Source organism: Podarcis pityusensis (genome assembly GCF_964106645.2).
Source record: "Podarcis pityusensis genome assembly, chromosome: 4".
Classification (NCBI taxonomy): domain Eukaryota; kingdom Metazoa; phylum Chordata; class Lepidosauria; order Squamata; family Lacertidae; genus Podarcis; species Podarcis pityusensis.
This window is the reverse complement of record NC_138027.1, coordinates 42072488-42084518: the sequence shown is the minus strand read 5'-3', so window position 1 is coordinate 42084518 and position 12031 is coordinate 42072488. Positions and strand designations below refer to the sequence as shown.

General features: G+C 41.1%; 1 protein-coding gene across 1 annotated transcript; it reads right to left on the bottom strand.

Annotated features, from left to right (window-relative positions):
* Nucleotides 1–71: 71 nt before the first annotated feature.
* Nucleotides 72–11819, bottom strand: GPR89B (G protein-coupled receptor 89B). The gene is made up of 14 exons (XM_081001528.1): nt 11618–11819; nt 9541–9600; nt 8339–8442; nt 8055–8161; nt 7824–7925; nt 6926–7046; nt 6330–6410; nt 5038–5147; nt 4297–4385; nt 3401–3493; nt 2899–2994; nt 2302–2391; nt 1773–1838; nt 72–1666 (listed from the first exon to the last, which is right to left on the bottom strand). Exons 1-14 carry the CDS (start codon nt 11657–11659, stop codon nt 1460–1462), a joined length of 1368 nt encoding a protein of 455 aa, XP_080857654.1. The 5' UTR covers nt 11660–11819; the 3' UTR covers nt 72–1459.
* Nucleotides 11820–12031: the final 212 nt, after the last annotated feature.

The window sequence follows — 12031 nt, the reverse complement described above, 5'->3', positions numbered from 1 at the left end:
ATGAGGTCAAACAAGGTGCCTTAACAAAAAAGTGAACCAACTTTAGACTACAAAATGTATACACATGAAAATACATGGCTACGGTTTTTATTTCATTTTTTATCATATTTGCTATCCTTTTTTTTATTTCCCACATATAGTAGATCCCTTGACCTCCTCTAGCAACCCTCACCCAAATCTTCTACGATTCCAAACCTTCATCCATGCATTCTGCCCCCTTGCTGCATCAGGTGGTCTTTCACCTTTCTCTTCAGCCCACGGCCCTCTCTGCCATGTGCTGTGCGGAGGAGGCAGAAGAAGAAGCTGCTGCTCAGTTTCCAATCACAGTCTGCTTGGTGGAGGGTTCCCTGTTCTCTTCCATAAACAGAAGCTGCTGTCCCACTAGTCAAATCAATCAGTACTAAGTCTGGCAACTGTTTCCCCATCAGAAGGGGTGGCAGAGAAAAAGTTCATAGATCATTCTTGCTGGGGAGGAAACAGAGTGGAGCTGCAGGCCTTTATTAATTGCTTCTTTCAGGCATTTCCTCTGCCCCTTCTTCAGTCTGTTCATGCATATTAGAAGAGAGCTTTTGAATCTACCTAACTACAACATGACCATTTTTAATCCATGTCTCACTGAGCTACCTTATCATTGCCCTGAGTATCCACTTCCTAGCCATATGGAGGGTTTCTCTGATACACCTAATTCTGGAATCAAGAGGTAGGTTTCATCAGCAATATGTTAGGTTACAGTGGGATCTACAAGGAGGAAAACCAACATCATATATGTAATATACATAGGAATATTTGCTATCAAATTTCTGCATCATTTCTCCTTACAATATGGAATGGAAATGGATAAGGACTGAGCTAAGATCCCATGAAACAGCAAAGGGGCTGAGATATACCTTCTCTGACAAGGGCTACACAGCCCACTAATGATACAGTGACATGCCAACACTAGACAGAGTAGGAACAAAACCCTGGCAAGCAACATTCAGTTTGATTGGTCACAAGCTGCCCAGAGCTGCTTTTGAAATATCCAGACCCTTGTTAATTCACCACTCTTCATTCCATCTTCCGAGAAGTAACTCATTTCCAAAGTCTGTAGGGTTATCACAACAATATTGTGAATTGTTATAAAAGCTGGTTTATTTAGATGTTCAGTTCCAGAATCACTACTTCCAGATTAAGACATTTAAGCAGACATCTTGCCAATCACACTTACTAAACATCACAGAATTGTTTCTTCCCATTCCGCTTTAGAGAGAGCTGCCCTTTCACTCCTTGTGATTTATTTCCTCTCAAGGACATGCTTATAGCACAAGGGTTGTTTCTTGGGGCTATTTCTTGCCTCTCCTTTTGCCTACGCTGACGTATTTGGTTCTTGTCCAAGAACTGATAATCCATCGCAAAAAAAGATGGCAATATGCCAAATACTTTGCTTTCGTCCATCACACAATGAAGAACCAAGATGGATTCAGAGTGCCATGTGCTTTTCAGGAGCCTGCTTATGCGCCAGGTAGAGGAAGAGGATGCTGGAGAGAGCACTGACCAGAAATATAACATCAAACCAGCGGTGGTAGAAGTTAAACTGTAATTCTCCTAGAACTTCCGTAATGATGGTGCGATACTCTGGAGGCATACTCATTCGAATCAGAAGCACTGAAGACACAAAATACATCCCCTGCAGAAGAGAGAAAGGAAACATCAGGCATCCCCATTTCCAGCTGCTTACATAGCTAAGAGTGGGCAAGAAGTAGCTTTTCACCATTTGGGGCTAAAACACTCACCATTATTTGTGCCAATAACAGAACAATGACATTGGAAGACTTGCTGCTTGAGATAGCATAGAAAAACTGGAAGACAAAACACAGAAAACCATCTATATATAGATATATCATCCAATATGATGTTCTAAGTACAACTTTCTAATTAAATTTCAAGGGACAGTAGAAATGGCTATTCTGTTGCATAATGTCATAGCTTTCTAACCATCAAAATGGTCTGTACAACTCCTTAGCTATCCACTTATATACCCAATGTTAAAGACACACTGGGAGCATTCTCTTGTCCTCACCAGAGAAGAATGTGGCTCAGGGTGGGAGAGTTGCTCAGCATGACAACACAAGTCATGAGGTTGGTGGAACTACATGCTACTAAGGGGAAGGAGGGGGTCCAACATTGTGGTGCTGCTTTTAGTGTTTGCATGTGTTGTGAGTGTTGTGTGGTTCTGCCCCAAAATTCTTAAGAGCTAAGTTCTGATGAACTCACACTTTTCTGCTTATACTCATTATATAATAAGAATACGTACAGGCCTACCTTTGTGAGTGTAATCAGTAAACCCCTGATAGAGGTGACAATAATTATTCCAACAAGGATAAAGGAAATATGCTGAGACCAGAATTTTACCTGCAATAACACAGAAAGGAAACAGTTAAGCTCACAGAGATGCTCACATCTACAGAGTATGGATTTAGTAGGCTGCTTATTTTCAGATATTGTTTATACATTCAGTGTCCTCTGGAGAAGTTCAAGCAAGAATATTTTCATATAAACCTATAGCAGATAAACCAAGAGGTCTTACCAGGTTGGTGTACACAACACTGGATTTAAACTTCTTTTTAGAGTGACTAAAGGTGTATAGGCCAATGCATTCTCTAATACCTAAGATAGGAGTACTGCCATCTTCTGGGCAAACAGAAGACTGGAACTTAAATTTTAAAGATGCATAGTTCTATTGAAAACCCAGTGATACGTATGGATTTTCTAAAGTTTTATAATCACTCATTTCAGTACCCACAGAAATTTTTAGAGGCAGTTAGCACATTGAATTAATATCCAGCTCAGAACAGAGTAGAATGAAATAAGAATAAAGGAAAACTGAAGAAAGAAGGTGGATTTTAAAACAGTCCTTACATCAAACTGGATCCCCAAATAGTTCACAGTTATCTCAATTCCTCGTGTGACTGGGTCCGTCTTTCCAACTCTGTCAAATACAATATTGATTGTTGCCTGATGATGAGAGAGAAAGAGGCATCATATTACTTAAGCTACCTTCACTAAAAACATCACACATACACCGCCGTTTTCACAGGAAATTGCCCAGCATGGTAAACAGGCTACAAAGCATGGATGTGCGTGCACACGCGCACACACACACACACACACACACACACACACACACACAAAGAGACAGGTAATACTGCCCAGTGATACTATGTAGTTGTAAGATGGACATCCTACTTTGGCCTTAAAATCAGTCTTACTGAAATTCAACAAGAGGTCAATTTTAAAAACTGCCTGAACTCTTGTTGCTGAATAATATTTACATATTAAGATTACAATATGCAGAAATCTCTCCTTCCAAGCACAGCCTTTGCAAAATATAAACTACCATTCCAATGGCACAGATACATACCATAAAAATTTTCCAGACACAGTAGATTGAGAAAAAGTAGCCCAGAAAGTTAAAGTATTTCCCTTGGAACGTTTTAGAGTATTCTATCCTCTCCTGCAAAGAAGACAATGTTCAGGTTCAGGAGGCATCCAGGTGCATTCTAAAGCCAGCACATCCTATTTCATGGGTTTCTTATCATGAAATAAAACGATTTCCATCTCATACAGACCAAGTGACAGAGATAAAGCAAGCAGGCCCCTTCACAGATGAAGAATCTGTGAGGTGCTGCCAGAGCCACGTTTGCATAGGCCCTGGAGAGTATAAATTCAAGTGACACAACAGAATAAACCCAGATCTCCAAGCTTTCAGGGATGCCCTTAATGTCACAACAGCATGCATGCTCTCCCTTTCAACGTGTTTCAATAAGGCACACATACTGACCACTTGATGAAGCCTTGATTAATAAAGGGAAGCACACCTGCAGTGATCACTATCTACTTTTAGGCACCCAGCAAAACTTTGTCTCTTCCCCTAAGCCATGGGCCTTGAATTATCTGCAGAATTATCTACGAAAGTAGGTGAGATGTGTTATGACTGTGTTTTTGGCTTTTACTCTGCTTTAGTTTTATGTTGCTTTTTAAAAGTCACTTTGAGTTAGAATTTTTTTTAAGTGATCAAGAAGTGCAAATAGCAATAATAGGAACAAAAATATATCTAGACTGGGATAACCAAATGCAACATAAAATTGTGATTTACTCTAGAGGACATGATCCCAGAGAAGGCTAATGGCTACTTATCAGAGTATCATAAAGCTACATCTCCTGTATAGTGTTTGCTTGCTAGTAGATTTCTAAAGTCTTTTTTCCCTTTCACCCACCCATCAGGCATGAGAACGGACAGTCCCCCTTTGCCTGCACCTTGGTAGCATGCAGGTCAGCAGTTTCCAAGAAAAGCTGCTGACTCAGCTCCTCCAAAGCATCTACCTCCTGCTGGATAACTGCCAGATCTGGTAAATGACAGTTGTCAAGGACAAAATCATGTATAATACCTTCCAAAAACAATACATATTTCAATGTTCCTTTTCATTCCTGAGCCATTGCATGGAAAAAAAGCCTTGACATTTTCTGAAATAACAGGTCCTTTACTTTCTAACTCCTGGGCTACAAATCAGAAACTGTACACTCCTGCCACCTGCAGGATTACAACTGGTGATGCACATTGTATACTAAAATATACATATAGCAATACTAATGCCAGAACTACATGCTTCCAGGGCAGCTTATCGGTCCCCTGAAAATCATGTTGCTGTATGGTATTAACAATGCATGGTACTGATATATCAAGGCTACATAACTAAATCCATGCCCAGTTCCATATTTCCCATCAGGCAACATCTATAATAATTTCTCACTTATGTAAAAGTGGGCATGAGCATAAGTGCCCCCACTAGATCAGGCCCTGGTGCTTAGGCTTGAGTTAAGAGTTGTTCACTCTGAGGTATGCTAATCTCAAGGAGTGGAAGGTAAGGGATTCTGCATAGTATAGCAATAGTAAATGGGATCCTTACATTTCCCCCTTTTCCTTTTATCTTAACTCAGCTCCGTTATGGTTTCCCCCTTTCCCATTCCCCAAAGTAGAACTAAGGAAATAAAGGATACTTTCACTGCCTGGTGAAGATGATGCCACACTTTTTATCATCCCCCAGAAACCAGTGGGCTTGTTGTTAACTTCCCCTCTCTGGAACATGTTTCTGTGAACCATCGCAATCCTGATTGGGAGGAAAAGTCAAGTGCTAAAAAAGAGAGATACAAACTAGAACCAAAAACAAATCATCACATTTCAAAGTCTAGATTTTTCAAAATCTGTAATTCAAAACGTTGCTGTCAACGTAACAGACGAACTTTTGAAAAAGTGTATATTAACACAATTCAGGAAAGTGGTAATCATGCATTTCCTAAGCAATATCAGTAGCTGACTTCCATGTCTTTAGGTAAGAGTCAGGAGGCCTCCACAATTAGGTACTGATAAATGAATTTATTTTATTTTGCTCCTAGGTAATAAAGATAATACAAAGCTTTTCTGCAGATTTCAGCCATTAAAGTAACAGCATTAGTTCACAAAGTTTACGTTTATTTTACTTATGTCATCATTTATATGCTATCTATCAGTGCTAACCCTTTCAAGGCAACTCATGTCATCCTAAAACAATTCATCATAATATAACATAGAAACTTCTTTACTGAAAACATGATCAGTATTATTTATGTAGTTGACAGTTCTACCCATGAAAATCAAAACTTGGGTGCCTCATGGAGCATTATGAAACAGGCACAACATAGAGGCCACTTCAATTGACTCCCCTTCCTGTGGCATCTAATTCACATCTAATGGCACAGCACAAGGGTGGTGGCAGCTCAGCTCAAGGCACTCTTGGAAGAAACTGATATGAGTCACTTCAGCATGGTTTGGGGACCAAATTAGCTACAATGGAAGCCCTTTGTCAGGAGAGGAACCCACTTGTGGAATCATCACCTCTCTTGTAAAAGGCAAGCGGCAACCAATGATGTTCATTCTGTGATTGCTTAAAACTGACTTTTTCTCCCAGGCCTTTGCAGGCCTTCAGTATCTACCTCCTGTGACCTTGTAATATCTGCTATGGGTTGTTTTATATTGGTTTTTATTTTTGTAGAGCTCTTATATTTTTGCTTTATCACAATTTTAATAAGTTGTATTTTTGTTAACCGCCTCATGATTTATTTTTTTTAAAAAAAGAGGTAGTATAAGAATATTTTAAACAAACTCATTCCATCCAGTTCACCAGTTTTGTAACTATTTTAGCTCTTTTATTCTCTGATCCTCTAAACAATAGAAATCATCCATCCCCTGTCAAATTTCTGTGATGAAGTTACTTCAAAAGAAGTAAAGGATTTCCTGCTGTAGTTGGTCTCACCTTTTCTTCTTGCTGATGATCATGTCCATGGTTTGGAGGAGACGACGCTCCAGAGCTAGAATGTCTGCATCTGTCACATTCCTGTAACAGACACCCATACAAACCTATTGATATGGTTCTGACTTCCAATAACAGTAATGTCCAACCCAAAGCTTCCCCAATTTTGAGCCACTCCTCTTAACCCAGTTCCAGTGGAGCATAATACAGTGGAACCTCGGGTTGTGAATGTGATCCGTGCGGGAGGCACATTCACAACCCGCAGTGCAGCGTCTGCACACGTGTAGGCTGCGATTCGGCGCTTCTGCGCATAGCACGATTTAGCACTTCTGCATATGCGCGAGTCCCGAAACCGAAAGTAACCCATTCTGGTACTTCCAGGTTTGGTGCGGTACGCAACCTGAAAACGCATAACCTGAAGCGTCTGTAACCCAAGGTACCACTGTACTCATATTCTAGATAGGGCCAATAATAAGACTGCACATATAATGCTAGAATCAGCATCCCACAGAGGGGATGGGGGTGGAACTACCAACTCTGAGGAGGCATTTCTGAAAACTTGGTGCTGAAGGAAACAAAAATCAGGAAACACCATTTACCTCAGAAAATACGACATATATGTGTATGGGCAATTGACTGCACCAAACCCCGAAAGTAGAGCCATGAGGGTCACCCCAATCACTCCCACTCGACTGATGAGTTGTTCTATGGATAGAATTCCTAACAGAAAAGAAAATATTAAGTTAATTCTGTCACTATGTTCTCGAGAATACAGAAAAGCAGAAAAGCACTACAGTTACATTTGCACAAATCATTTTGTTCTAAAATTCCTAGTATAACTTCAGTTATTTAGCATCTACTGGCATAATTTCAAAGAGATGTGAGTACTCTCCTGTAAGGATACTAGAAAAAATGTGCCATCTCATACACCCCTTGCAATAAGCAAAGGAATACAGAAATACTCAATTTCTGGACACACCATGTGCTGAAAAAATCTTTCTAGAAATAATAAATTTTATAGGTCAGGATTTCCTCAGGACTTACTATTTTTACAAAAGGAGCATGTGATTGCAGATGTTTGTTGCAACTTTAGAGGGCTAAAAAAGATCCAGGTGACATTAAGAAAGCATCCAAAGCTGCAGTCCTAACCCCACTTACCTGGAAGTAAGCCCCTCTAAATTCAACAGGTCTTAGAGTAAATATAGTTAGAACTGCAGTCTAAGAAAGAAACCTATGCAGTCTAAGAAAGAAACCTATGCACTGGATTGTGTGGTATGAGTATCTGATCTATCAAGTGTCAACAAAAACCACTCATTAATTCAGATATCCAGACTTTTCCCCACAATACCATTAAACATGAGGGTCCCTTTTGTCAGCACAGATAAAGCATAAATAGTCAGGTATGCTATGTACAGATACTGTACACTACGGACAGTGAATCATTTCAGGGAGCTCATAAGCTGCAGACAATGAACTGAAATGTTGTATGAAACTCACCATGTTTTGGACTGAGGATAGGAAATGGATCCCCCAGTTTCCAGAAGAAATACATGAATGTTAGCCAGACAACACAGGCAAAAAGCAGTCTGTGTCTGTGCACTAAAATTAATAACAAAGAAAGTCAAAAATTATTAAGGTTGTTATCTATTTGGAATGACAAGTGTTACTTTGGCTGGCAACCTAAAGCGCTTGGGCCACTATAGCGTTTCGAGGTACATGCAAACTTACACAATCGGATGTTGCTCACAACAAAGTAGCCGATGTAAAAGGGAACCATGAATACAAGGACAAGCAAAATGACACAGAGGTTCAACTTCCAGTGAAAATACCTAGAGCTGAAAAATAAGAGAAGGGCTGTTCACTACCAGATCATCATCACAGAGGAGTTTTTTAAATCATTCTTAATCATTTATAGCTTGACAGGACCAGAACGAAACAAATAAATGAGCCCATCAAAGGCATTAAGGTGACAGTCCTGTCTGAAATATTCTAACATTAGCTGCTATGCTTACCTGCTGTTTAGGACCCCTAGTATCTCAAAAATGATAAGTTCAAACATGGTGCAGGAAAACGCAAAGGTGACAGAGAAGACAACCTGTACAACATACTGCCGCACCTGTAATAAAACCAGTAGAGTAAAAAGAAGTCACTTCCACAAGCAAAGTATCTGACATTCATTTCTGAGTGGAAAGAATATGTCGGTGCCTTAAGATGTAAACATACAATGGGACTTATACCCAAGTTCTCAAATAAGCCTTTACTGATAGGTTAACAGATAATTATTTCGCCTCCTGTAACTATTTTCTCTGACATCTGATTAAATGCAGAAAATCTTTTTAAAATTGTAAGCAACTCTAAACTGTGTTTTGATCCAACTGATCAAACAAACATAACAGTAAGGAGTCATAAAGTCCATTCCAATGCATAAGTACTCACAACTATGTCTCAATGAGGTTTTCACTCAAGTGAATGTGCTTAGGTTTATGGCTTTTGGCCCTCCAGTTCTTGCTGAACTACAGCTCCCATCATCCCTAGCCACTGTCCATGGCTGCTGAGGCTGATGGGAGTTGTCATTTGTTAACATCTGGATGGTCAAAGGTTCCCCTAGGGAGCTAGCCAATATGCAAACCTACTCAGAAGCAAGCATGGACCATAGCTCAGTGTAGATCATCTGCTTTGAATATGGAACATCTACTTTCAATCCCCAGCCTCTCCAAGTAGGGCTGGGAACAACGCCGACTGAAATCTTGGAGAGCTGCTGCAAGTCAGTGAAGACAATACTGAGCTGGATGGACAACTGCTCCAACTTGGTATAAGATGGCTTCCCAAGTAAGCCCCTGAGTTCAAGAGGGCTTCTTCGCAGGTAAGCAGGTATAAGATGGTATAACAATCTGAAGGAGTGAGATTCCCAGCAGAGAAACTGCCAGCCAGGGCAGAAGGTGGAGGGACAGGCTTTTTCTTATATTTCCTGTCATGGTCAGTTTCTGTAAGGTTTCTCTCACTGACCACTATAAGAGAGAATAAATCCAGGGCTGGCAGAATTTTGCAACCAGTTTGGGGACATTTCAGGAGAACAAGGATGCTTAGGATCGTGCAGATCCACTGACATCTGCTTCAGGATTGTTTCATAAATTATTTGAACTCAACTTTATATCTTCCTATATTGGCAGCTTCACTTTCAGGTCACAATAAAGTTACAGTTGATGGTTCCCACCTCATAATCTTTGAAGAGCCGACGCATGAAGAACAGCCATCCAAATCCAAAGAACAGCACCTGCAGAGGGACAGAAGGGCAGTTAACGGTTTCAAATTTTGCCATTTCAAAATTCTGAAATCTTAAAAGTTCTTAGTACATGCAAGTATATTTCTGCTTTCAAAGTAAGATACTTGATACAGTGGTACCTCAGGTTACATACACTCCAGGTTACAGACTCCGCTAACCCAGAAATAGTGCTTCAGGTTAAGAACTTTGCTTCAGGATGAGAACAGAAATCGTGCTCCGGCGGCGCAGCAGCAGGAGGAGGCCCCATTAGCTAAACTGGTGCTTCAGGTTAAGAACAGTTTCAGGTTAAATACGGACCTCCAGAATGAATTAAGTACTTAACCTGAGGTACCACTGTACACTAAAATAAAAGTTATTTTTAAACTGTGGTGTAACTAGATTGGGATTTGTTTCTTCCTAGAACAAATAAACAGTATTGACAAAAAAAATTGAGGTTTCTAAAATATGAAACCATGCAGTGTTAGAAACTGAGATTATGAAAACTAGTAGCTAAATAGCACCTTAAACCTAGGTTATGGGTGCAACAACAGAATGTCTAGGTGTGCTTTTTTATAACAAGAATACAAAGCTGAAAATAAACTGCAGATAAAATATTATGTCCATTTTTCACATGGTCTAGTGTCCTTCCCCTGCCCACCCCCGTAATATTCTTAAGAGGGTCTCTTCTCCAGGCTTCAGAGAGTAGCTGGACAAGAGGAGCCAGAAAAGCATTCCTCTTTCATTCCACTCTAGTTTTAATCTGAAATCTCAGGCACAGTACTGCACACAGAGATAAGAAACTGCTCAGCTAATGAAATTCCCTGTTGCAAAATGCACCTTGAACAATGGGAGTTTCAAACACTGAAGCAATGCCACATGAGAAGATAGCAGCAATACTTCATCTATTTGTTCTGGCACATTAAAAACAGAAGAGAGTGGGAGTCAATATACTTTTTATCCAAGGTTTTGAACTTCTGGAAGTATGTGTCATTAGAACACTGACAATGCAATCCTATTGTATTTGTTTATGCCACCTTTCAAGACAAACCTCTTCCAAAGTGGCTTGCATAACAACACCATAAAACAAGTTTTTAAAATACATGTATTATCCAACTAAAGCATAGCAGCAGTTTAAAAGTCCAGCATACAACTTAAGAAAATGCTGATTATATGAAATATAAACAAGGTCATCCTTACAAAATTTTTATCCATGGCTCTTCAGATTGCATGTGGGGTTCTTGGCATACTTGGTCATGACCCACATGTGTTTTTGTGTAAATGGGCAGGTTACAATGTGCTTTTACTTTTTCTTATGTTTTTAAGTTGCAACTCACTTAGACGCCTTTTGGTGTAACAAGCAAGTAGGAAGTTTAATTAATAATAATCCCACAAACCAAGTATGCCAAGAACCCCACATGCAATCTGAAGAGCCATGGATAAAAATGGACCCCATAAGCCACTTCTGAAGTGCAGCATCCCCTTTAAGAAACATGGGAAACAAGTTGAAAGATTGCAGTTGGCAGGGAGGGAGAGACAGCTTGCCACATGATAAAGTGGGAGGGCCCTAGCCCACCTCCCACTCTGTTTTGGCATAGCTGGCACAGGCCTAGTCTACAGATGCTGCACGATGAGCTGGCAGAACAGGTGCACCACTTCAGAGTACAGGTAAATGTCCTTGCTCCTGGAGGTTCCTGCAGGTGAAAAACCTGGAAAGATAGAGCTCTGCAAGCAGAGAAGTTCCAACCCAGCCCAATCCCTTCTGTGCCACCGGGTTTGCCTCTCTTTTTTCTTTCTTCAGCATATTGAAGCACTGGAAAATGTGGGTCTCTCCCCCCGCCCACTTTCAAAAATGGTACAGTCCATCCTCCTTCACCTGCAGCCGGAAGTGGTCCCGTCCACCTTCCTATCGCCTCGTTCTGCCTAAGTGGGATGAGACTAGGAAGTTCCAACTCCTTTTTCGGGGGGGGGGGGGTAACATAGCTGTGGCTGCATGGGGGGGGGGAGAGGGAAGGAGCGGGGGCCTCGTTACCTGAGATACGACCATGATGCTGGAGTCGATCAGGAAGCTCATAGTGGAGAGAAAACCCTCCCGAAGGGGAGAGATGCGTCTCTCATACACACTCAACCTCTCCCCCTCCCCAAGTCCCAACGGCCACTTCTCCCCTTACTCAGTCGGGCTCGCGAGCGTTAGCTCAGAGCGGCGCGGCTTGGCCCCGCCCCCTTTCCGCTGCCTCATTACCGAGCGCCACGATCGGGGAGGCGGGGCCATGGAGTCATAGGACATAGAGATAGGAAATGAAAAGAATAGCTCATCGCCTTTTCTGGAGATGGAACTTCCCGGTTTCTTTAGGTGGCTTCCCCAACCACCTAAAATAAAATAAAACGAAATTACTGTAGATCTAACCTGCTGGGGGAAGGTATGAACTGCCTATGCTGCTGCTGC

Coding starts and splice junctions, on each gene's coding strand:
- GPR89B (XM_081001528.1), bottom strand. CDS start 11,659: ATGAGCTTCCTGATCGACTCCAGCATCATGGTCGTATCTCAG. Junction 9,601..11,617: donor GCATCATGGTCGTATCTCAG/GTAACGAGGCCC, acceptor GTCCCTCTGCAG/GTGCTGTTCTTTGGATTTGG. Junction 8,162..8,338: donor CTAGGGGTCCTAAACAGCAG/GTAAGCATAGCA, acceptor CTTATTTTTCAG/CTCTAGGTATTTTCACTGGA.